Source organism: Passer montanus, unplaced genomic scaffold, assembly GCF_014805655.1.
Source record: "Passer montanus isolate IOZ18808 unplaced genomic scaffold, ASM1480565v1 scaffold1, whole genome shotgun sequence".
Taxonomy (NCBI): domain Eukaryota; kingdom Metazoa; phylum Chordata; class Aves; order Passeriformes; family Passeridae; genus Passer; species Passer montanus.
Window position 1 is genome coordinate 23443016 of NW_024356504.1, and position 23165 is coordinate 23466180.

The 23165-nt window shown below is 41.4% G+C and overlaps 1 protein-coding gene across 1 annotated transcript in view; it reads right to left on the reverse strand.

Moving 5' to 3' along the window:
• The window catches only part of LOC120502356 (von Willebrand factor D and EGF domain-containing protein-like), a 164234-nt gene that overhangs the window by 101956 nt on the left and 39113 nt on the right, over positions 1–23165 (reverse strand). Inside the window, exons 3-6 of the mRNA XM_039710115.1 lie at positions 15666–15891; positions 12888–13120; positions 4791–4880; positions 3387–3522 (exon numbers count right to left, since the gene is read on the reverse strand). Coding sequence (XP_039566049.1) covers positions 3387–3522; positions 4791–4880; positions 12888–13120; positions 15666–15891 — 685 coding nt within the window. The remainder of the gene's footprint in view (positions 1–3386; positions 3523–4790; positions 4881–12887; positions 13121–15665; positions 15892–23165) is intronic.

Below are 23165 nucleotides of genomic sequence, written 5' to 3' on the forward strand. Positions count from 1 at the left end.
AGGTGCTAATATTTCTGGGATGACAGTGTTATCTTTATGGGTCCATGCCCAGGGAATGAAGACAAGTCGTTCTCATGACAAAGAAAGAGATGAATCTGTGTTCTGGAAAACAATTATCTTTCACTGTCTGGAGTATAAGGAGGTGTCTGCTGGGAGTTATTTAATTTAAAATAAACAGGTGTTTTGATGTGAAAAGGGAGGGTTCTCAAGTAAGTTTTTGGTGAACTACGGATCCACAACTGCAAGGCAAATGCAGCAGGTCTGTATTTGTAATTTTTGGCTTAGTTACATTATGGTGTTTTGCTTCCCAGTCTGTAAAACAATGATAGTTTTATTTGTGTCCTTTGCAGAAGTATTGTGCTGATAAATTCACTAAAAAAAATGAGGAAAAATAATAAGCTGTTTAGATACTGGTTATGTCAGCATCTGTGGTGGGTAGAGAAATGATGTGTGGTGACAAAATCAGTGTGGCAATGGCACTGCACATCATATCTTTCCTAAAGAGACCTCCACACATAGCCACAATGGCAGTGTCCCCTTCTCTCAGGTCCTGACCCTTTCTGCTGAGGTCTCAGGTGAAGGGAAAACCTGGATTTTTATTTCCATAGGTGTGTTTTCCCTTACACACACTGAATTATGATAGCATTTAGTTCTGAGCCATCTGCAGTGCACTACATACAGTGTGCATTTTCTTATCAAGAAGCCACTCAAGCTTTCATGAATCCTTTGGCTGGCAGGAAATGAAACTGGTCCTGCTGAAGCCAGCCAGAATCCAAATGCTGATTTCAGGACTTACAGTGTTTCTTGAGGAATACTTAGTTTTCTGTCCCAGACCACTAATTATCATCAGATAAGAATAAAGTTCTAGAAATGGTGGCCATAAAATCAATCTGAGATGAAAACAAGTGATTTTCTGATATTAAAATAAGTGATTTTTATACCATTGTTCCCACTTGTAGAATTGCTTAATAATTTCTAGAGATGGCATTAAAGAATTTTAAGATGGCATTTCTAACACAATCAAATTATCACTGTCTTATCCCTTATAGAAAAATCTTATTAAATATAATTTATATTAACCCTGTACAGTACTATGGGAACTGAACTAAAATCTACAGATATTAATGGCATTTTATCTCTCATATCAAATCCTTAAAGGCTGTCTCACATCACATCTTATAGAAAAGTCCTGGCTCATTTTCAAGGTTCTTGATTCAATTAAATTGGAGGTTTCCATGAGGAATAGTTACTGCCATTACAGCCCCATGAGCTATGCTCAAAACCCAGAACAAAAGTTTAAAATCAAAGAAAATCATCTTGTCAAAATAGTAGCGATAAACTTAACAGAAGCCAAACTCCAGTGGCTCTGCTGTGCCTTGCCGTTCATTATGATATTGTCTGAACTTGGAGAGATATTTCTGTGCTTGTAATTAGCTTTCTTATCACTTATTCCCTACATAATTAGCACAAGAGTGTAGTTATATGGATTCAGCCAGACAAGGAGCTTGTCAGTTAATTTATTCGGTATAAATGAATCGCAGCTAAAATGGTTTTTATTTTTAATTTCCAGCACTGTGGCCAGCACACATTTTTCAGAAGCCCGCAGTGCTCCTTCAGATAAACTAATGGAGCCTAAAGACAATAAAGGCTCAGAGCAAATGTGGTTGTGCAGACACCCAGCAGCAGATCCTCAGCCTTAAGTATATATAGATAGCTCAGTAGATAACAGCCCGAGTGTCATCCCAGGAAACAGCCTCGGGATGGAGCAACCCAGGGCTGGAGCTGGGTTTAGCTTAAGCTGCAAAAATGAGTTGATCGAAACTAACAGGAATTTTCCACTTCAGTGACAACTTCCTTCAAATATGAGTTAATTGGACGAGCTGTGCCTTCCTCCTGGCACCTCTTGGCACCAACACATCAAGCCCATTGACAGCTTGAAAATAGAGCTGCTTCTGCAAGTCCTGTGTCCTCTCTTTCTTCCAGTCAAGTGCTCACTGTGGGACTGGAGGAGACCTTGGTGAGGAGTCAGTCCCAGTCCAATGTGCTGAGCTCAGCCTCCCCCACCTGAGAGCCCACGCTCCCAGTGTCAGAGAGACTCTGAAAGCCTTGGTGGATTCCCAAGAAAATGTGAGTTAAACAAATGGCCTTTACTGGGACTAATTCCTGTCTGACCTTCAGTGTCTGAGTTGTTTGGGGTCCGTGGGGATGTCCCAGCACACACCAGCCCTGACATCCCAGTCCCTCAGTGTGAGGAAGCCTTTCCTCCTCCTGGCTATCCAAGGAAATCCACTCCCATGAGCTCAGAGATGCCTTCCTGATGGAGCAGCCCAGACTCCAAGCCAAGAGCAGTGTGTAGAACAGAGCAGCACTGAGCCATGGAGAAATGCAAAGTACTGCACTCACGAGAGCCAGCACAGCTGCTGGAACCATAAGGTGCTGCTCAGTTTAAGTTCATTGTGTTATGATACCATTTAAATTATTTTTCTTTCTTCTGTCTAAGCACTTGGCTGGTGGTGAGGAGAGCTTGGAAAGGGAATTAAAAAGAGAAATATATCAGGACCTATCTGGATTTTGTCAACATTTTTTAGAGCTGGCTTTTTGTGGGTAGGGAAATTGCAGCTGTAATCCTATCTAAACATTTCTCTCATTGAGTCACTTATGGAAGAGAAATAAGTGACTTATTATAAAAAAAGCTTGGGTGTTTTATTTAGTGCAAATGGAAAGTAAATACCCACGTGCCACCCTTAGGCAGGATGAGTATTCCACCTGACTGACCTGAAGACAGCATTTACTGAATAAAAGGGCAAGAGTTTTCTCAGTGACATTGTCAATGTTTTCAAGTTAGCAAAATAAAAAACCCCTAAATGTTTAGAAAGAGAATAATACATAAGCACAAGAATGATTTTTTCCTTCTGTATTAAGTTAGACACAAACTATAACCCAGCAAAAGAAAGAAAAAAGGCTTCACTACACATTTACTGAATAATAAATCTGCAGGGGAGCTTTTTATTGATAATTAATGAAATTATTCTACCTAAGAACATTCCTGCTACAAAAGAACCCAAAACCTAAAAGTAGAATTTTATGCTCCTGGAATTTAAAATAAGTTTTTCTACTCTCAGTTATTTCATCCATAAATCTCAACAGACTACTGTTCAGGTTATTGCTAGTCATATTTATGGCTTTGGGGTTTTTTTCTCTCAAAAATCTGTCAGATATATTCAGCTGGTTTATTCTGCAGATAAAAATATGGCCTAGTTTGCTGATTTTATGGCTTCTGCCCTTTGGTATTATTTATATATGATATTTTCTATTAGAATTCATTGTAAACGAAATAACAGAAAAAGCAATCACATTGATTAGATGTCAATATGCAAAGCTCTTACCCAAGTCCTCAGTACTTAGTTGCAAAGTAATTTTACAGGAATCATCCTGCCCAGGACAGGCAATGGGTACTGTGCTCAGGACAGTCAAAACATGCTCCTTGCCATCCTCTGCAATTTCCAGTGATTCTGGTAAAAACTGGAAATAAGAAAACAACTTTAAGTTAATTTTGACAGGCAAGAGTGATGACAGATTAATCAGGCAACACTGACATCTGTGAAGTCTGAAGTGGTTTTAACCAATTATTAAGATATTACTTGCAAAATAATAATAATCTTTATCATAATCTCCTTAATAATAATAAATTTTGCAATAGCGATCTTCAACTTTATAAGGTAAAATTGCTTTTAACATTTTTTGGCAATTAAGAAAATGTTTGCAGTGCCTATATATAATGTGCAATTGCTTCTCATTTCCAAATCAGAAAGCCAGCTTTTATTAAGCCTGAAAATAATACTGTGGAATTTATTTAATTTTTAATATCCCTGGTTTAAAGGAGCTCCTACCCCAGTGCAGTAGGAGGAATAGCATGGCATAAAGTCTGGCACAGCCTCATGGTCAAGGACCCCATGTTTGTAGTCTGCACCAGGTGCAAAATAATTGCAAGTTTTCTCCAATTCCCCTTCCCTGCTATGGCAGGAAGAAAAATTGCTTTGCAGATAAAATATTACAGGTTTGGAGACCCCTGCCCCTGGGACAGAGAGCTGGGGTTCTGCCTTTTCTGTCTGCCCATTGTCCTGGGAAAAGAGCAGAAACAGCACTCAGGGCTAGTTGGAAATGGGAATTTCCACTCCCTGGAAAATTCTGACATTTAAAAAAATTCCTCAGAAATTGTTCTTCAGATACCACACAGAATGGGCTGCCAGATGTTTGAAACCCCTTTGATGGAGGCATGACACTTGGATACTCAGAAGATCCCAAAATCTCCTGGGCTGCCCAGCTGCCAGCCTAATCCTTGAGTGGGATTAGACCTGGTCCTTGCACTCAGTGTGAATTTCTCTTCAGCAACTTCTGTTTTGCAATGCCTGACCGCAACAGGATGATGGATAAAAATTAATATTTTGTCTTCACTTTGTTTAGTTACAACAGAATTGTAATGAAACAATTACAACTAAACAAAATAAACAATCCTTTGTTTGTAGGTTTGTAGAGTGTCTTCCCATCCCACAAAACCCCCAGAGCTGTTCAGGGCACATTTACTAGCACACGAAGCTTTGCCCATACTTTGTGGCACACCAGTGTCCACACCTGCACACGGTGCCAGTGGTGCTCCAGGGTGTTTTACAGACAAACTGAAAGCCATTTTCTCACAGTGAGCATCACTGCTTGTGACCATCAGGATTTATGTTTCTTCATCATGATTTTCAGATATTCCCCATGCAGTGACTCAGGGCTATGGGCGTTACCTTAATCCCAGCATAGAAACCTTTGCTGTCCTCAGGCAGTGACTGCTGCTCAGGAGAGCCCCTCCTAAAAGCTGTGACAGTGCAGAAGACCTGTAATAAACAAATAAACAGCACATGGTATAGCATTTCTTGAATAACATTTGTATAATTATGCATCTTCCTGTTGCGCAGAGTTTTCAAGATTTCATTCTAGGGCTGAAATATATTTTGGGGAATTAGGCTTTGAGAATATTTATATGTAAATTTTGAGATTTGGAAGAATTTTTGATGCATTTAATAAGCAAAGAAATATGGCTTTTGTCTCAACAATTAATAACACTTTATCCTTATGACATGTATTCTTCTTCTTACAATGTGTTTTTCTTCTTTCTTTAAACACCCTGGTTTGTGATTTTGACTCATTTTACTAAGGAAAAACTACATTGTTCACAGATGTCACTGTCAGAATTCAGACATTTGCTCTTGGGATCCCAGCTTCCAGTCTGTCCACTGGATCAAGCATCTTCCTTCTGTACCACGTTTGTAAGCAATTTATTTTAAAATTTAAATTTGTTTGACAGTCATCCAGTCTCAGAAACTTTGTCAGCAATAAGAGAAGCTTCTTTTTTTCCTTATGGTTTTATAAGAGATGATGCAGATATGCCTACAGGGTTTATATTGCATTAAAAATCTAAGAAAATTCACCCAAATAAAAAAACTCCTCCAAACACAATGTACCAGGACACTTGTGTTGTATTCCTAGCACAGCCACACAACTTTTATCTCTGCTGAGCCTGCACACCATCTGCCAACTTAATGTTTCATTGGTTTCAGAAAAACCAAATTGCAAAAATCATTTCTAGGATCATAAGATTAAAATACAGAAATTTTCCTTAAAGCAAATGACAATGGACTCTGAAGCTGTAGTTCTGAATATTTTTTTTTAAGTCTTCTTGGAAATGAAGTAACAGATTGTGACATATTAAATCAAATTCCAGATACTCAGATGACATATTTATAGCTGCTGTCTTTTTTAAGCCTCAAGTAACCCACAAGGAAGAACCGGACCAATCCAATTTATTTTCCATTATCACAAATGCCTTTGGATAGATTTTTCTGCATCACTCACTGGCCATGCTGATGCTTGTGGCTCTCACCTGCTGGCTCAGGAATGACCCTCATGACCAGTACCTGCAAAGCAGGGTCTGCACCAGGATATTCCCAGATTCATGTAGTCATGAGCCATATAACAGCCTGCAATATTTCTTTTAGCACCCTAAAAGTCCCTCCTCATTACCATCTAGTCATGAGTTTCCTCCAAAATGAAGAATCCTCTTTCCCACCTCATTTGTGCACAGTGGAAATTCCCCACCAGCAATACGGGGTCGTCTGTAGGGCTGTGGGGAAAAACAAGTGTTTTCTGTGCTCTTCAAGTGGATTATTTCCAGTTCAGCTCCGTCCCAGCCTTATGTGCCTTTTGGGATGGTTTTACCTTCACAATTTTTCTCACTCTCTTGCAGACAGCTCCAGACAGTTTGGCCCAGTGAAAATGGTGTCATTTGTTACATTAACAAGATGGAAGCCTTGAGGTCATACTGGGTGTACTGGGGGAAAAACAGACAGATCTCACCTCACAGAGACACTTTACAGTTAAAATTCCTCAGATATTTCATAGTTATCCAGCTTGCCTCTGAAGGGGAGCAAGTTGTTTCTCCTCAAGGTAATAAGCCCCTGTTATCATTAGATATTTATTATCTCCAATCCTTCCCTAAAGGCTCGTGTTCAGCTTACAGACTTTTCAAAACAGTTCTTCTGCTGGGAAGGCAGAGAGTGAGCGTTGATCATGCTCCTGCAGCTTCTCCTGCTGCTGCCACAGGGAGAGTCTGCAAAATCAGGATCTGGCAAGGTGGTGACAACAGATAAAAAGTATATTCCCCCTACCAAAAAACAAACAGCACTGACCCCCTTGCAGAGCTCATTGAGCAGATCACACGGACCCCCATTGCAGATGATGTATTTGCTCTCACTGGGCTGTTTGCACTTTTGGCTTCAGTGCTTTTAACCAAAAATGTTCACACTGAGATTCCCTCTGAGCCCAGCACGGGGAGTGTTTGTGCCAGGGAGGGAGCTGCAGCTGCCAGGGACAGGCACAGGGATGCCCAGCACTGACAGAGGATGGCCTGGTGATCTTCCCCAAAGTGAAGTTCTGGAAAATACCAGAACCCAGCCTCGTTGTATTTCCTCTCTTATATATTTTAGATGTATATTTTATAGATAAAGCACCAAACACTCAAATAAAAAATTACTCCCTAATGGTACACAGAAATATCTGTGGGCTACCAGTCCATCCAGCTAAATCTTCAGTGCTTTTGGAGGTCAGCACAAACTTTAAAAATTCAAAATGTATGGACAGCCATCAGAATTTACATTTTATTTCTGTCTTTTATATAATTCCCACCCTTGTTGGGTGCACACCTCACAATCAGCAGATATGTTCATCAGATACTGAGCTACAGGTTGACAGTTTGTCACATAATTATGATAGTCATCCCAAGGAAGAGGGATTTTTTTGCCTTCAGCTAAATACTAACTCTTTTTTCGGCACTTCAGTAATCAACTTTTTCTTTCTCTTTTTCTCTTCCCCCCCTACACCCATCTCAGGATGCAGCCTTTTTAAAGCAAAGAGATAAAAGCACCACTGACAGCAGTATGCTGATGGCCGTGACAAGTTAGGAAGTATTTTTCCACAAACTCATTGGATCTCTTAAAAAAAAGTCAAATTCTATTTTGTCATCATCTCTTTTAAAGGGACAGGTGCCCTTGGACAGGATGACTGGATTGCTTCTTAACATGGGATGCTTTCTTTTCCCTGTGTGCTGGCAAAACTTCCCATAGGGCAGAAGACTTATTCTAGGCACAAAACTCTTATCAAAAAAGGCTCTTTTAGATAAGAAGTGTCTCCTTTCATGTATGTTGGAGCAGATTCCCCCTTTCCCTGGACTCAGAGTTGTACCCATTTTGACATGAACCACATGTGTGGCTTCTTTGGCTAAAAGCAGCAGTCAGTCATTAATTTGGTGAGGATCAGTTAGTTCTGTGAAACAATTTAGGAGAATATTTTAATCCTAGGACCTGTCACCATCCCCCAAAAATTTCTCCTTAAACTTGCACATTAAAATGTGGGTATTTCCCCCTATAGCTTTCAGAATTCAGATTTCCTCCAAATCAGATGTTTCTCCTCGCTTTGATGACAATAATGTCTTCAATTTCACTTTTCCTCTTAACCAGTTCTGAATGTGGTGTGGGTGGTCCAGCCTGGGGCAAGGATGGGGGTGTTTGCCAGCAGATCCAGCTTTGCCTGGCTCCTCTCCATCAGCCTCTCCCCCTGTGCTCTTGCAGGGGTTCAGTTAACAAAGGCAGCTGTGGGGAGCTCCCCTGTCCCCATAAGGAGCCCTTTAGGGTCCCCTCCTGCTGTCCATTCCCTCAGCAGGGCAGTCTGGGAGCTGCAGGTGCCAGTCTGAGGGGGAATGTTAGCCCTGGGGTTGGATCCAGCCTCCCGTGGGTGTATCACCCATGTCAGAGCAGGCTGGGGCTGCAGGGCTTGGGGTGACACTCCTGGATTGAAGGTGGAATCAGGTGGAATCCTGGGCAGGGAATCAGCAGGCCAGGTGAAAGGTGTGTCCTGGTGGCTGTGGGGCACTGCAGCTGCCATTGCCTTCTCCATTAAACACTAATGGGCTGGGGTTAGAAACTCTGCTGGGAGCTGGGAGGGAGCTGTGGTTTACAGCCTTGATGAAAAGAGAAAAGGATGAGCAGAACTGAGGGGTGACATTTCTAGGGAAGCAGGAAGAAAAGAAAAATAGTTCTCATTAGCTTGAGAAAATGATCTGGCTGTAGGTATTTGCAGAAAGGGGTAGGAACAAAGTCTCTGGGAAGGCTTTCCAGAAGGGTTAGCAGGAAGGGGAAAGTAGGGAGAGTCTGTCTTTGATTTAATTAATGAACTAGACCTTGCAGCTTTAGAACACAAATCACTCCCTGTGAGGGGCTGTTGGCTGTGGAAGGAGGGAGCAGGTGCAGCTGTGTGACCTGGCACTGTGGGTAGCCCAGCTCTGCTCACTTTCTGCTGGCTGTACAGGAGGAAGGCAGCTCTTCCCAGGAGTCAAATGGCCAGGCAGTGTGGGGAAGCTGACTCTGGGTCATTATTCTGCTAAGGAAGGAAATTTTCCCAGGGTAATAGGAAGGTGTTTTATCATCTGCAGAGTTTTGCTCATCATCTCTCTGACCCTTTCTGCTTTAAAATCTCTGTTCAAGTTCACCCAGAGTTCTGTTTCTGCGGGGATGTTTCTCATATTCTACCTGAAGGTTAAGGAAGAAATTGTAAACTCAGCTGTGACCTACAAACAGGCAGGTCTTCCATTCCTGTTGTTGATTTTGACAAATCCAGTGGCTGGAAGGGGATTAGTACTTAAGATGGGGAAATGCCACTTTGTCACTTTGGAGTCCAGATGCTGGTGCAGACCTCTGAACTGGGCAGTGACAGAGTCTGAGTCAGTGAGAGCTGAGCCAAGGGCATGAAGGGGAGATGCTGAGAGCCAGTGCTGACTGGGGGTCTGTAGGATTTAACCTTACTATCTCTGGGAGAGGAGAAGGGGCAAGCCCTCAAGATGGCCTTCCAAGTGCTTGAGTATTTCTATAGGTACAGACTTAATATGATTTAACATTTATGCCCAGGATTTTCTGTCTAACTGCAATAAATGCAGTGAATCCATCATCTGCAATGAGCTGCTTCTCTCCCCTGGGCTGAACTGGGGCATCTCTTAGAAGTGCTGGCAATAAGACAAAAATCCTATTTTCCTTGAGAGATGAAGTGTGAGTGCTCTGCAAGACCTGGCTTTCTTCAGCACCAAGAACAACAGGACTGTAGGGTCTCTTGCTTCATCACTGGAGTTGTTTAAGGCCAGCTGGGACGGGATTGGAGCAACCTGGCCTAGCAGGTGTCCCTGCCCTTGGAGGGGGTTGGAACTGGATGACCTTTGGGCTCTCTTCCAATCCAAACCACTCTATGAAATTTCACACTTTTTCCCTTGTGATAGAAAAATAGTTATTTTATACATTGATGCAAAAATCTGCTGTCTTTTTGGCTGGGGCATAATCTCCTTCTGTTGCAGAGTGCCATGCAAAGCAGCCACTTCTATCACAGAGCTCAGAAAGGCTGGTTTTGCTTAAACATTCTTATTTTACAATGAGCACCGTGGTTTATGTAGGGTGACAATTGATCCTCGCCATGTGAACTTTTGGATTGCTGTGCTGAGCAAAATCTGCACAGTTTTCTTCTAAACACCTTTCTTTCTTAGCATAACTCATTACTCACAGTGTGCTGCTATAATTTATAGATGGCTGTGCCTCGAGGAATGAAATGACCTCTGTCACTATCACATAAATAAGGCTTAGGAATGCCAGGATTTTCATATCAGATGGAGTAGGCTTCTTTCAGAGCTTATAGAGAAATAGTGGCATGTTATAGATTTATTTAAGACTGCAATAGTTTCATGAACATTATGCTGCCAGCATTACTGTCTGAAATAACAAAATTGGAACCCAAAGATGGGGGGAAGAAAGGACACATGATGGCTATTAAAAAATAACTGGCTGTTTAGTCAATACAAGTTCAGGAATGCTGGCTGGTAAATCCCAACTCTTCTCTAAGGTTTGACTGCGTATTAAAATATATCAATAACTATTCCATTATGTGACTGACCTATTACCTGGAGATGTTTTTACAAAGAACAGCATTGACATCAACCACCCAAAAAGTGATGTAAAAAAAATTAATCTTGCTTGGCTGTGGTTTTTTGTCAAGAAAGGAACAGAGAAGGTGCTGATTTCAGGCCGTGAATGTGTGGAACCAAATGCAGGTTATTGTGCAAGTAGAGATTATGAGTTAAAAAGGTTCAAAAAAGGCAAGCAGTTTTCCAAATGTCCTGAGGGACAAATTCTGCCTTGAATGCCCCTTGTGCACCCTGTCAGTGCACAGCCTTGGGGATGCAACCATTGGGCTCTGCATGGAAAAAGGGAAAAGTACTGGAAAGTGCTCCTGACTTATTGTGTCCCCTCTCATACCAGTGTGAACCTGGCCTCCCTTTAATGGAGAGAATATTCTTCCCTCTGCATCTTTCCTCGAGGGTAGCCTTACAAGTGCTAAATTTCTTCAGATTTACACCACTGGAGGTGAGAGTCTTCTCCCTTTTGACTCCTGTTAGACATCCAGACTGGGATGGCAAACAGTGAAATGCTTTTGTAAAATCTTTATTTTGTAAAACTGAATTCTCAGCTGCAGCTTCATTGCTTGGTTTTCACCCCTGATGATTTATGGATAATTACAATTAGTCTAATGGGCCATGAAGACCTTTAAAGAAGCCTAACAAGGAAGAGAATGTTTTAGTCTCACTAAACCCACTAAATTAAACACGTAGATTCAGCAGAGGACAAAGAAGGGCTTACTGGAAACTCAATACAATAAAAATAGTCTTATAAAGATTTGGCAATGCTACTTATTAACAGAACCATATTTTCTCTGAATCCCTTAGGAATGTTAAAACAAGATTTGAAATGATTGCAAGTGAAATAATTTGGATGAGAATATCTCTTCATAGCACAAACTTGTCTTAAACTGGCAGAATTATCTGCCTCATTTTATAACATGTGAGGGCATCATCAGTCAGATCCTGAACTGGGCTAAAGAAATCGTTATCTCAGTCAGCATTTCTCAGGCCACATCTGGAATATTGTGTTCAGTTTGTATCATCACTACACAAAAACATGTGGGCAGCCTGGAGAGGGTTCAGGGAAGGGCCACAAAATGAGCCAATGTCTGGGGAGCTGCCATGTGATGGAAAGGTTGGGTTCATTCAGCCTTGATAAAAGGAAGCTTAGGGGAAACCTCATCACCATACTCCAGCTTTTAAAGAGTGGATTCAAAGATGGAGGGTCCCTTTTTAAAAGTAGTAACATGGAAAAGGTGAAGGAAAATTCAGATTCAATACAAAAATAATTTTTTTCACAATGAGAACAGTTATCCATTGGAATAATCTCAGCAGTGGTGGATTTCCCTACATTGGACACTTCAGGTTCAGCAGGAAAGGGTGCTGGGCTGTCTTGTCTAGACTATGCTTTTGCCAAGAAAATTTAGACCAGATGAACCTTGAACCTTGAACTTTTAGACCCGATGAACTTTGGGCTGGTATTCCATGATTTCATGATCTCAAAGAAGAGCTGCAAAATACCAAGACTATTTCCAACCCCCTTTTAACACCAGGACATTGTCCCTATTTATTCTGTTTGCTGTAGCATCACTAATGTCCCTCTGCCTGTAAAAGTTATGAACCTAATTTAAATTTAGAAGTCTTCTTTCTGAACCATAAAAGGCCATGAATTCATACACAAGTCATTTTTTTTCCCACATCTGTATTGGTTTCTGTTTTGTTGTTGTTGTTGAGAGCAGATCATTGTTGCTGTGTAAGCCATCAAATATACTTCTTAAAGATTGTTTTGTAATGAACTCTATCTTTCAGTATGCTATTGAACCAGGAATTTGGAATCAGAGAGGCAGAACAACGTAGAAAAAAACCCATAAAATGAATCTCTCTCTCTTTTAAAATGTATAATTTTTTTTTTCCTGTGAAAAGATGTTATTGTGTCTCTGGTCCATGGATATAAAAATTACTGAGTGCACGCAGCTGAGCCTGCCTCTGCTGCAAAATCTCACTGCCTCAAGATACAAAAATACTAAGCAAAAATTGGCTCAGGCACATGTACCCACCACTTATACAAACCTCAGAGCATTCAAGGTGTAATGTAACTGCAAATATTCAATTTGCCTTTAGAATGGGGTAAAATACCTTCCAAGAACTCACTGCAATTCATAGAAATTTTACAGGTCCTGAACCCGGTTAATGTTATTAAATAATCTTGCCGTGGAGCATTCTCAGATCTTTTTTGGGCAGCAGCTCTAAGCAGAGGGAGCGAGGAGCAGCACTAATGGAAGCACAGCAAGGGTTTGGGAAGGAGTTTGATCCCTGTGGGTGTGTGCCCTGTGCCGCTGGAGGCGGCTGGCGGTACCGTGTCTCCCAGGCGGAGATTCACACCGTCCATCTCCACGTAGGAAAACGGCTGCGGGGTTGTCTCCTGGTGGATCTGCTCCCTCTTCCCAGGGCTGGAGAGGCGAGACCAGAGCACCCTGAAGTGCACCGGGGGCTCAGGGGCAGGGGGGCTGTAGCTGCACTTCAGGTGGACTCGGCCTTGCACGAGCTCGGGAGTGATGGCCGGTTGCAAAGCCAGGGCTGTGGGCTTGTCTGGAAAAGGAAAACAAAAGAGGGATGTGGCACAAAATGTCGTTTTGATGTTACAGTTGTTCACCTAACAAGAAGATGTCAATGCAATTAAACATGGGAGAAGCACTACATTTTATCTTCCTGTGGCTTAATTAGTAACCATGCAAGCAAGAAGGTGTGTTTCATACTAAATGCAAAAATTGCTAATTGTGTCCTGACTGCCTATTGCTGTTATACCATCTGACCTGCTGGTTTTGAATGTGGTTTTTTGGTTTTGTTGTTGTTGACTTTTTTTTTTTTTAAATTTTGCAGTGAGAAAAACATTATTGAAATGAAGGGCTCAGATTAATACAAATTAATTACCCTGGCAAAGGTCCTCAGCTTTGCATTTCCCTGGAGCACAGCCTTTTGATCCAAGTTTTGCAATAAGCACAGGAGAGATATGAGAAATCACTATGTTGCAGAGGTAAACTGACTCCCAGAAAGCAGCCAGCCTCTATTGCCTTGCTGAGAACATCCTTTCCAGGCTGTTTTAGGATGTATCTAGGCTAGGTCTGCTCAATATAGTCTCCCTCTGCCCAGAATAATTCTATTGCTCTAAAAATACAACTTGCTTTCCGTAGGCTTCAACAAGTAATGAAGTCTGAAACATTTCTTCCTGTTAAACTCCCCTAGAAAGTAGAAACAAAGAGAGGTATAATAGTGTAAGGGGATGTTTTTCATCTCTAGAGACCCAGACTCAAACAAAACATGAAGCTGGTTCAGATGTTTTGAAAGGATAAATTAAGTAACTTTTTTGGACAAGTGTAGAAAATATAATATGTGGGAACCCAAGAGAATAAAATATGAAGCTGTTTCAGCAGAACAGAGAACCGATGCGTTAACATCTGTCCAGGGCAAACAGCAAGAGGTAAGAAACAAGTTACTTAAAAGATGAATAAAGACCAGTTGTTTATACCCTTTTGTATTTCATTTCTTAGAGATGTTGCCTCAAACTGTGGCTCACATCATGGCTGTGTGCAGGAAATTATCCCAGAAGGACAGAGTTAGGTGATCAGCTCAGGGGAGGATGTGAGTGGAATTGCAAGCACGAACTCTGCTTTTCCCAGCTGTGTCCTTTCTGCCAAGTTATGGAGTTTTAAATTCGGTTTGTTTTGCAGCTCAGAAGCGCTGATTGCTGTCCTGCTCCTGAACCCCCAGCAGACGGGGCTGGGGAATTGACCCTGACACAAGGCCATGGCAGCTGGACCCAGCAGAGCCTCTTGTGGTGCAATATTTACAGCTGAATTTAAGCCATGAGGTAAAAAACCTCAGTAAAAAAACTCCAGATTTGTGTTTTTTCCATCCAATGCATGAGACTGCAAAAACATCCTAAAGGCAAGAAATTAAACACTCTGAAGGACTGGACCACACTGAAAATGAGATTGGGATAGATAGGAAGGGATAAGCTTTCTTACCTTAGAAATGCAGGTGGCTTTACATCACTGAACAGGTATGAATCATCACATAGGACAAAATTATTCACCCAAAATGTATTGGCAAAAAAATTCTTTGAACAAGAGTGGTGGAAATCTTATAGTTTATAAAAAAGCCAAGCTTAAACTGAAAAAATGACTATTCAGTTAAAAAGTAATTTCGGAGTAAGAATCGGTTTCATTTATTTTAATGGATTTTTTTTATTTCAAATACTGAATTAATCTCATGTCCTTTGAGCCTTTCTTCCTTCCTCTTCTTCAAGTAGGAATGTTAAAATATTGATAAAGATAAGAAAATAGTTATCTTTCTCTTTAAAATTTATTTAAGCTTGGATTTTGCCCAATTGAAAAGCTGATAACCCTAGTTTCTCTATGTCATGTTTCTGTCCAAAAACACTAAAAGGAAAGTATAAAGGTAATTTTTTCATTTTGAGAAAGGAGCATGTTTTCTGATGAAATCTATATGCACCTGGCTGTGCTCCAAAGTTCAGGAGGTTTAACTGAATGAGCAATTGCTTTCTGCTTTCCCTTTGTTTCCTAGCTACCGAACAGGGGTTACATCTCTCGTAGTAGGCTGAAAATTATTTCTGATGAGAACAATTATATAAATGTCATGAAAAAGATGTTATCAGTTTGGTCCAGGGTTGTTTTTTTTTTTTTTTTCTCCTTGCAGAGTTTCAGAATTACCTTTTTTGAGGGGGGATACTGCATTGTTGAAGATAAGGAGAGGCCTTAGAGACAGTCTCCTGGATACGGTGCCTGGGTGCAGCTGAGATGCCTCCGCTCACTCGCGTTGCAACTCCAAGCCAAAGTGGAGCCAAAGACAGTGAGAAAGGTTACACGTGAGCTGTAACCAAGCGCAGAACGCTTCAGCAATACACACCAGATTGCATTTTGCACTGGTAATAGGAGCTATTCTTCAGGAACACCTTGGACTGCCACTGATTTATTTCCTACAGGCTTGGCGCCTTAGCGGGAGTGACGCTTGACTCGCAAGGTCGCCGAGATGCACACTGCAGCACCGGGGCCTCTGAACGCCCAGCCTGAGAGGCGTAAGCAATCTTGTTGATAAATACTTTGCTGGTCCTCACCTTCTGCACAGTAGCCCATGCATCCTGGGGTGGGCTGCAAGAGATACACAAAGAAAGCGCCGCAGTTCCTGACGGTGACGGGGATCTGGAACAGGCAGCAGTCCCTGGTGCCCCCAAAACCCTGCCAGGTGGCACAGCCCGTCAGCCTCTTGCTCTCCCCAGGAGCTGGCAGGGATTCAGACTTCAGCGACAGCCACACCGGGGCTTGTGTCCCACATTTGTTCATCTGAGGGTGCACACAAACGAGACGTTTACGGCAAGTGTGTAAGATTCCTTTCAGGAGAAGGAATTGAATTGTGGAATCACAGAACAAAGTCTAACAAACACTCTGTAAAGAAGCATTTGATATGATCAAATTGATACCTTTTGGTATGATCAAATAAAATGCAATTGAAAAAACCCCAGAAAATTTGGAAACGGAGTGACTACAACCGAATGGACTGAGATGAAATGAGGGGCAGTGCAAACGACCGAAACTTGCCGAAATTACTTCAATTAAAATCCTGAAATCAGGGAAATAAAGTAAATAAAGAGACAGGAGAAGAATTTGAAGAAATGAAACACTTAAAAAAGAGAAAAAGGAAAAATTCTGATACCAAGTGAAAACAATAAATTGAGATGACAAGAAGTGCAGGGAAATGGACTAAAGCTTGCCCAAATAATCCTCATTGAAATCTTTAAATCAGAGAATAGAGGTCAGCAAATGCTCTGGAAAGGAGATACGATCAAAAACAATGCAATTGAAAAAACCTACAAAATTTAGAAATTGAGTGACTACAACAAAATGGATTGAGATTAAATGAGGGGCGGTGAAAAGGACTAAAACTTGCCAAAATTACTCCAATTAAAATCCTGAAATTAGAGAAGAAATGTAAACAAAGAGAGAGAAGAACCTAAAGAAATGAAATGTTAAATTAGAAAGCAAAAATTCTGAAACCAGGTGAAAACAATAAATTGGAATGAGATGACAAGAAGTGCAGGGAAATGGACCAAAGCTTGCCCAAATAATCCTCATTGAAATCACAAGATTTCATTCACTTTCCTGAAAATGGAAACCACTAAAACCCAAGAGCCTGCGTGAACCTGGAGGGTCAGTGAAAAAGCTGTGTAGGTGGGGATGAAAATGTCTTTCTCGGTTTTGAGAGGTGGCTTTACACAGATAAAAGTCTTAAAGGACACAATAACAGGATTCCAAAGTATTTTCCTCTGGTTTTGGTTGGTTTGTATGAAGAGGATGAAAGCAGGCTAGATGACCTGCCCCCAAACCAGCTGCCCTGCTCCTGACAGCTCCTGCCCTTCCAGCACACACTGGGCACATCTGTGGGGACTGTACCTCTCTCTCGTTCTTGAAGAGAGACACACATGAAGGATGGACAAAACATATGTGCAGGACATGCATGACTTAACTTTCTAATTTTTTTTTTAGTTTTATATTTGCTTTCAGACTTTTATCTATTAACAAATTCCCTGAATACAGAAAATCCCAAAGCTGAAAGTGTTGCTCTTAAATGGTTTAAATGACAGCATGTTGAGTCATGGCCAGGAGAGACTGATTTCCATTTCCCAATGTAGGGATGTGTGTTCAGGAATCTCAGATCTGAGCTGCCCTCTGTACCTGTCAGGCTCTCTCTCCTGACTAAAGGAACATGGTTCTCTAAAGCTGTCTTTAATTTAAGCACCTCAATGAGGAGATTAGGTGTAATCAGGGCCTTATTAAATACACAAAGCCAATTACAATGGTGACTCATTTTTCTGCACCATTACCTAGCATTTGCCAATATGCAAAGCACAGAGGTATCTGAGCTAAAGTTTGGAAATTATTACCAAATACTGACAATAATTTGCTCTCAGATATCAGTCATATTCAGCAGAGCATGACTGCTGCTGTCACTTTGCATTTCTTCAGCCAGTGACAGTGAACCATCTCTACTAGTCCAGCTTGGGAAACGTGATTCCTCCCAGTGTGAGTGTTTGGCTATAAATCACATTGGGGAAAAGAAAAACAAACCACAAAAAACAAAACCAAAACCCACCTTTTTTTTTTTTTTTCCATTGGCCCATGTTTGCTGCTTCACTTTCAAGATCGAAAGTTATTTGTGACAGCAGTGGAAGCAGTGAAAGTCAAAGGATAAATTTATTAAGTCACGCACCAGTTCCCTCCTGCAGTTTGAGTTGTACCTGGGAGCTATTCAAGCCAGGAAGCAGGGGCAGGGGAGAAGGGGTGCACACCCAGGAAAGCAAGGGTAGTTGAAAAACAATCAACACTGTGACATGGCATGACACAGTCTGATTTCCATTTGGAGCTAGTTATTGCCAGCCTTCTGAAAACAAGGATTCCAGAGAGACACCACTGCAATTGTCCAAGGTTGTTGGGGTTTTTTTCCTCCTGAAAAGTGGCAGCAGCTGAGCAGAGAGGCTGACCCTGCCTTCCCTGTTTGGTGTTTGGTGGTCTTGCAGGTGGCACTGGAGCTCACACAACGCAGCAGCTCCTGGGGAGGAGCAGCCTTGCAGCACTGTGCAAGCAAAGGAGAAAAAGGGCCAAAATAAAAATTATTCTAGGTGGAATTTTAGACCAATCCCTTCCCTTGCTTCCTTAAAAGCCACATTGTGTGTAAGTTTAAAGAGGTTCTTTCTGTTTGTTTATTTACAGCTTTACGCGACTCAGGTGTTTTCTGTGCTGGGAAAAATACAGATAATGGGAATTTATTGCATCCTGGACAACTTCTGACCTGGAGTGCAAGATGTGATGTAGAGAAGCATGTTTCCAGAACGTGCTCATGAGCATACACTTGTAATGACCTGGGAGAGTGGAAAAGACAACATCCAGAGAAGCAGCATGGGAGAAGAAAGAGGGATGGAAACTGAAGCTCTGTGGTCTCTGCTGTATCCTCATCTGGGTGTGATACCTGCAGCCTGAATTTCCTCTTACACAAGGAAACCACAAATTTCAGTGCCTCTGCTTCTCTAAGTAAAGATTGCTGGACTGGAATATTCTTTTTGAAATTGCACTAAAATGCAGGTATTAGTGAGTTCACCTTGGAGGTGTTTGGAGCCACACAAGCTGGAATAATAAGTTATGGGGAGCAGAGCAGCCAGGATGAGTGAGCACTGGATTTCAATGGATGTATGCAAACTCAGAGAGTCTTGTAGTAAAGGGTTTGGTGAGGAGACACAGCACAAACTACCCATCCCAGCTGAAAAAAAAAAATAAATCTTATAATTCTCTGTAAAAGAACTTTTGTTGCTTAAAATGAGCTACAGCATCCATCTCATGCTGCTTTTGCCAGTGTAACTGGTACCAACACATCAGTGCTGCTCCACCGGGAGTGCAGCTGCTGGGCTGCCTCTGGCCAGGCACACACTGTGCCTCAGTTTCTCTGGCTGCTTCACCTTGGGCAAATACAAATCACTGACTCTCTGTGTACCTCACTTCCTTATCTCTCAACCAGAGGTGGAGGTGGCTGAGATGGTAACAGCCTTCGGTGCCTTGCAGCAGTGCAGGGAAGATAATTCATTAATGAGACACCCACCTCTCTGCTGTGCTGGGGGCCATGCAAATAAATAGATGTGAATGCATTCTGGCTGTGAGAAAAGACAGAAAGTGATCCATACATAAAACTGGGCCTGGATCTCTTGTTAACAGACAGAAGAAAAACTGAAATGCTGGAAGAAGAGGATGGTGATTTTCCCCCTCTGTTTTTATCCTCACCAGAAGTCCGTGAGCCATTTCAGTGCTGGAGGAAGTGTGGATTGGCATCACTGATGTCAGAATGCAGCTTTCTGATAAACCCCTACAGGGATCTCCTGCATTTGCCCTGGCCAATCTGGCACTGAAACCACTTGAGAGACAGTTTGTTATGTAACATGCACAAATTACAAGCAATGACCAACCCTTAGGAGGGTAAAAAAAAATCAGACTGTGAGACAGCAAGTCATTGCAACAAGCTGTGACACAGGATAACAGGCTGACCAGGATTTTGGTATAAATCAAGCGTTTCTGTTTTCCCGGCAGCTCTATGACACACATGAATTTATTTTCTCTTCTGAGCTGCATGTGGTCCTTCGGAGTCAGGCAAGTTGCCACACACTAGCCAAAAGGATTTGCTGCATGAGGCCTCTGTGAATTAGAAGACAGACCTGGGAAGGCAAGGGCAAATGTATATTCATGTGTTCAAGCAGCAGCAGAGATAAGAAAAGAAAAAATCCCCAAAACCCAAACAAAACAAAAAAAGCAAAGAAACTTAGAAGAACAATCTAGGAGAAGAGGCTTCAAAGAGCCAAAATTTTCAAGTCCCCACTGTGGCATGATTTGCATTGAATTTTGTAGCTGTCATTTGGGAGAGTAACCAGAAAATTGAACACAGAGGTAGCAGATGATTGGCATTTAAAACAGAGCATTTACCTGCAATGCCTGCAGTCACTGCTGCTCTGAGGATGGTGGAGAGATGTGGGAGTCTCACAGCCCCACTCAGCAGCATTTCCAAAAGGAGGGAGGAATTACACAGCTGCCTCTACTATAGGAGAGCAAACTCCACAAGTTCAGGTGTCCAGTGACACAGCTTGCACAAAGGAGAACTTCTCCAGCACAGAAGGGGCACTTCAGGCTGTTGGCAGCCTTCTTTAGTATCTTTCTATACTTTATCCAATTGTAATTAAGGGGTGTTTTTAATCTTCAAAGCATTTTATAAAGCTTACCCAACTAATCTTTGCAACACCTCTATGTGGCAGGTAAGCATTCATTAAGTATTTTTGATTCCTAATTAGACACCAGCTAATAATTTAAACAATCCAATTTAGAAAACCTAAACAACAAAAAACCACATTTTCCCCTTTCCCAAAACAAGGGAATGAGCCATTATTGTTTAATCCAATGATGTCTCCTTCCATTTGCTTGGGGTTTGGAGTCTCAACCAGTTTGATTGATTGGACACTGTGGTTCTTCATAATTGCACAAAGAAATCAAGCTCGATTGTTCTTGTCACTTGGGTACTGCTGAAATTATGCTGTTAAAAATAAGTAGCACCATATGTGAGGAATGCATTGTTTTAGTTGGATGGAGATGGAAGGCTTTTTGGTGTGCTGCTGGTTGGCAGTTAAAGCATTATGATTTTGCATCTGTTATCCACTCAAAACTTTAGGGTTTTTTTTTATATATTTCTTTATAGTTAGTTAAAGTAAATAAGTTTGTTTTTTTAATTTTTATTTCAGATTGGGGCCAAACTCCACAGAAATCAGTTTACGTCAGGAATATCTGTAGTAGCAATTAAACTGGTGCTTGTCTTGTTTTTCTTTTAAGCACATGCCTCTGAACAATAAAGGCTGTAATTGTAGTTTGTGCAGAAGGGCTTTTGCATGTCTGAAAAACAAGCAAGAAAAACAAAGGCTCTTCATACCTAGCATTATGATTGGGAATATTCACATAAGTGTTCAAGAAAGAATTACAATTTAAATAATACCTTGAAAGTGTCACTTGCTTTTAAATTCATAGAACAATTGCAAATCAAAGTGGGGCTGGATTCAGAGCAAAATAATAATTGAAACAAAATAATAAATTAATGGCATGCAGCTGAGGTACTGTGTTTTGATTGTGAGTATAAAATGTTCTAGAAGAGGTTAAGGAGGAGGGAATGAAACTAAGTATGGAAAAATAAATCTCCTCTAGAGACTGACATATTAAGCATTATAAGCAGGTTAGATTTGCCATGCTTGAACATGACCTTGTTTTACACACCAAAGATTAGCATTTAAAACTGTGTTTGATCCTAGTATACATGTAAAAAAGTAAACCTATAGTGCTAAAAATGAAATTATTGAGAAAATACCAACCCTTACTGCATAACACTTCCTCCATTTACATGCACATCTGCTGTTGTACATGGATTTACAGCATGCTCAGACTTGGAGAGGGTTTTGCTCATTTAGAGGATGAAACTTTTGAAGAAGGGTACTGGAAATTATCTTGATACCCCGTCACAGGCAGGTATTATTGGACATTTCTCAAACACAGTCCCATATCCATAAGTAGCCTGTAGAAAATGCTACAGAATTCTGTGTGCCAAAAAATTGCAGTTATGGGGCTGGCTCATGGGAGAGAAATTAATTTAATCCACAGAATCACAGAATCTGTGGGGCTGGAAGGAACCCAGAAGGATCATCAAATCCAAATCCTGGCCCTGTACAGAACAATCCCAAGAGTCACACCAAGTGCCTGAGGGCATTGTTCAAACACTTCTGAGCTCTTTCGAGATGTGTGAATCACTTCCTTGCAGTTCTTGGAGCTGTGACCCTTCCCTGGGGAGCCTGTTCACTGCCCCACCACCTCTGGGGAAAGAACCTTTTTCTAATATCCAACCTAAGCCTCACCTGACACAATCTCAGGCCATTCCCTCGGGTCCTGTCACTGTCACCACAAAGCAGAGATCAGTGTCTGCCCCTCCTCTTGCCCTCACAAGAAAATTGAACAACCTGTGTCTGAACTCAGGAGTCTCTGAACCAGGAGTTGCTGGAGATTTTTAATGTGCAAAAATGAAATTATTCCCCTTTCCTGCCATTCCCTCCAGAAAAACACATTCAGCTGCTGGTGAGGACAAACACCTAGGGCCAGTGGAACTTCTCCACAGGAAGAAGAGAATTTTCAGCCCATTTCTGGCTTTGCTGTGAGTGTGGTGTGGCATTTGAATTTGCATTACAGGCAGCAGCGTGCACTGCTCTGCTGTAATCCACAGATTGATCTTTTATCTGACTGTGGAGCAGAGCTTCAATAACATTAGTGTGTGATGTTCCCTTACATTTCTTTTTAATGTTTGTGCCTCCCATGGGGCTTGCCCATATGTACACGAATCCAGGTGTATGCATATACTCTGCATTATTTGAATTCAGAAGCTGGAATTTCTCTAATTGATGTATGTTTTCCCATATTGGCTGTTAAGTACTTATCTGTATTTTTAATAATTTTCTGTTGAGCTTTAATTTTTCCATCTTTTGTTCTTCCTCTGAAGGTCATTTTACCACGGTCTGGCCATGTCTGTGCATTGTTTCTTGCTTCTTAATATATTGTCTTAATCTTAGTAAAAGCTTCACTATACTTTTTCTTTTTTTTCCATTCAGTGTTTTTGCCTTTCGCATTTGGCAGTTCTTGAAGAACAAACCATGATCTGTGGCAGCAGCCCCAACACCTGAGGATCCAAAATTTGCAAATTTTTATTGGACTTCTACTACAATATATTTTTGGATAGGGAAGTGGCTGTGACCAGGAGTGCATGTCCAGGATCTGGTAATTGCTGTGCCTCCTTTGGGAGCATGGGGGGAAAGGCAAGGAAGAAATAGAGGGAGGGAGGTCAGGAGCATTTGTAACCTGCCCTGAGAAATGCAGCAGGCAAAGCCTAAATTGGAAAGCTCTTTCAATCAAAAACATTTTGCCACTGGAGGAATAAGTTTATGGACAGCAGTTGGATTCAAGGGATGGCAAGTCCAGGAATGCAATTAATATTTTCACTTTCT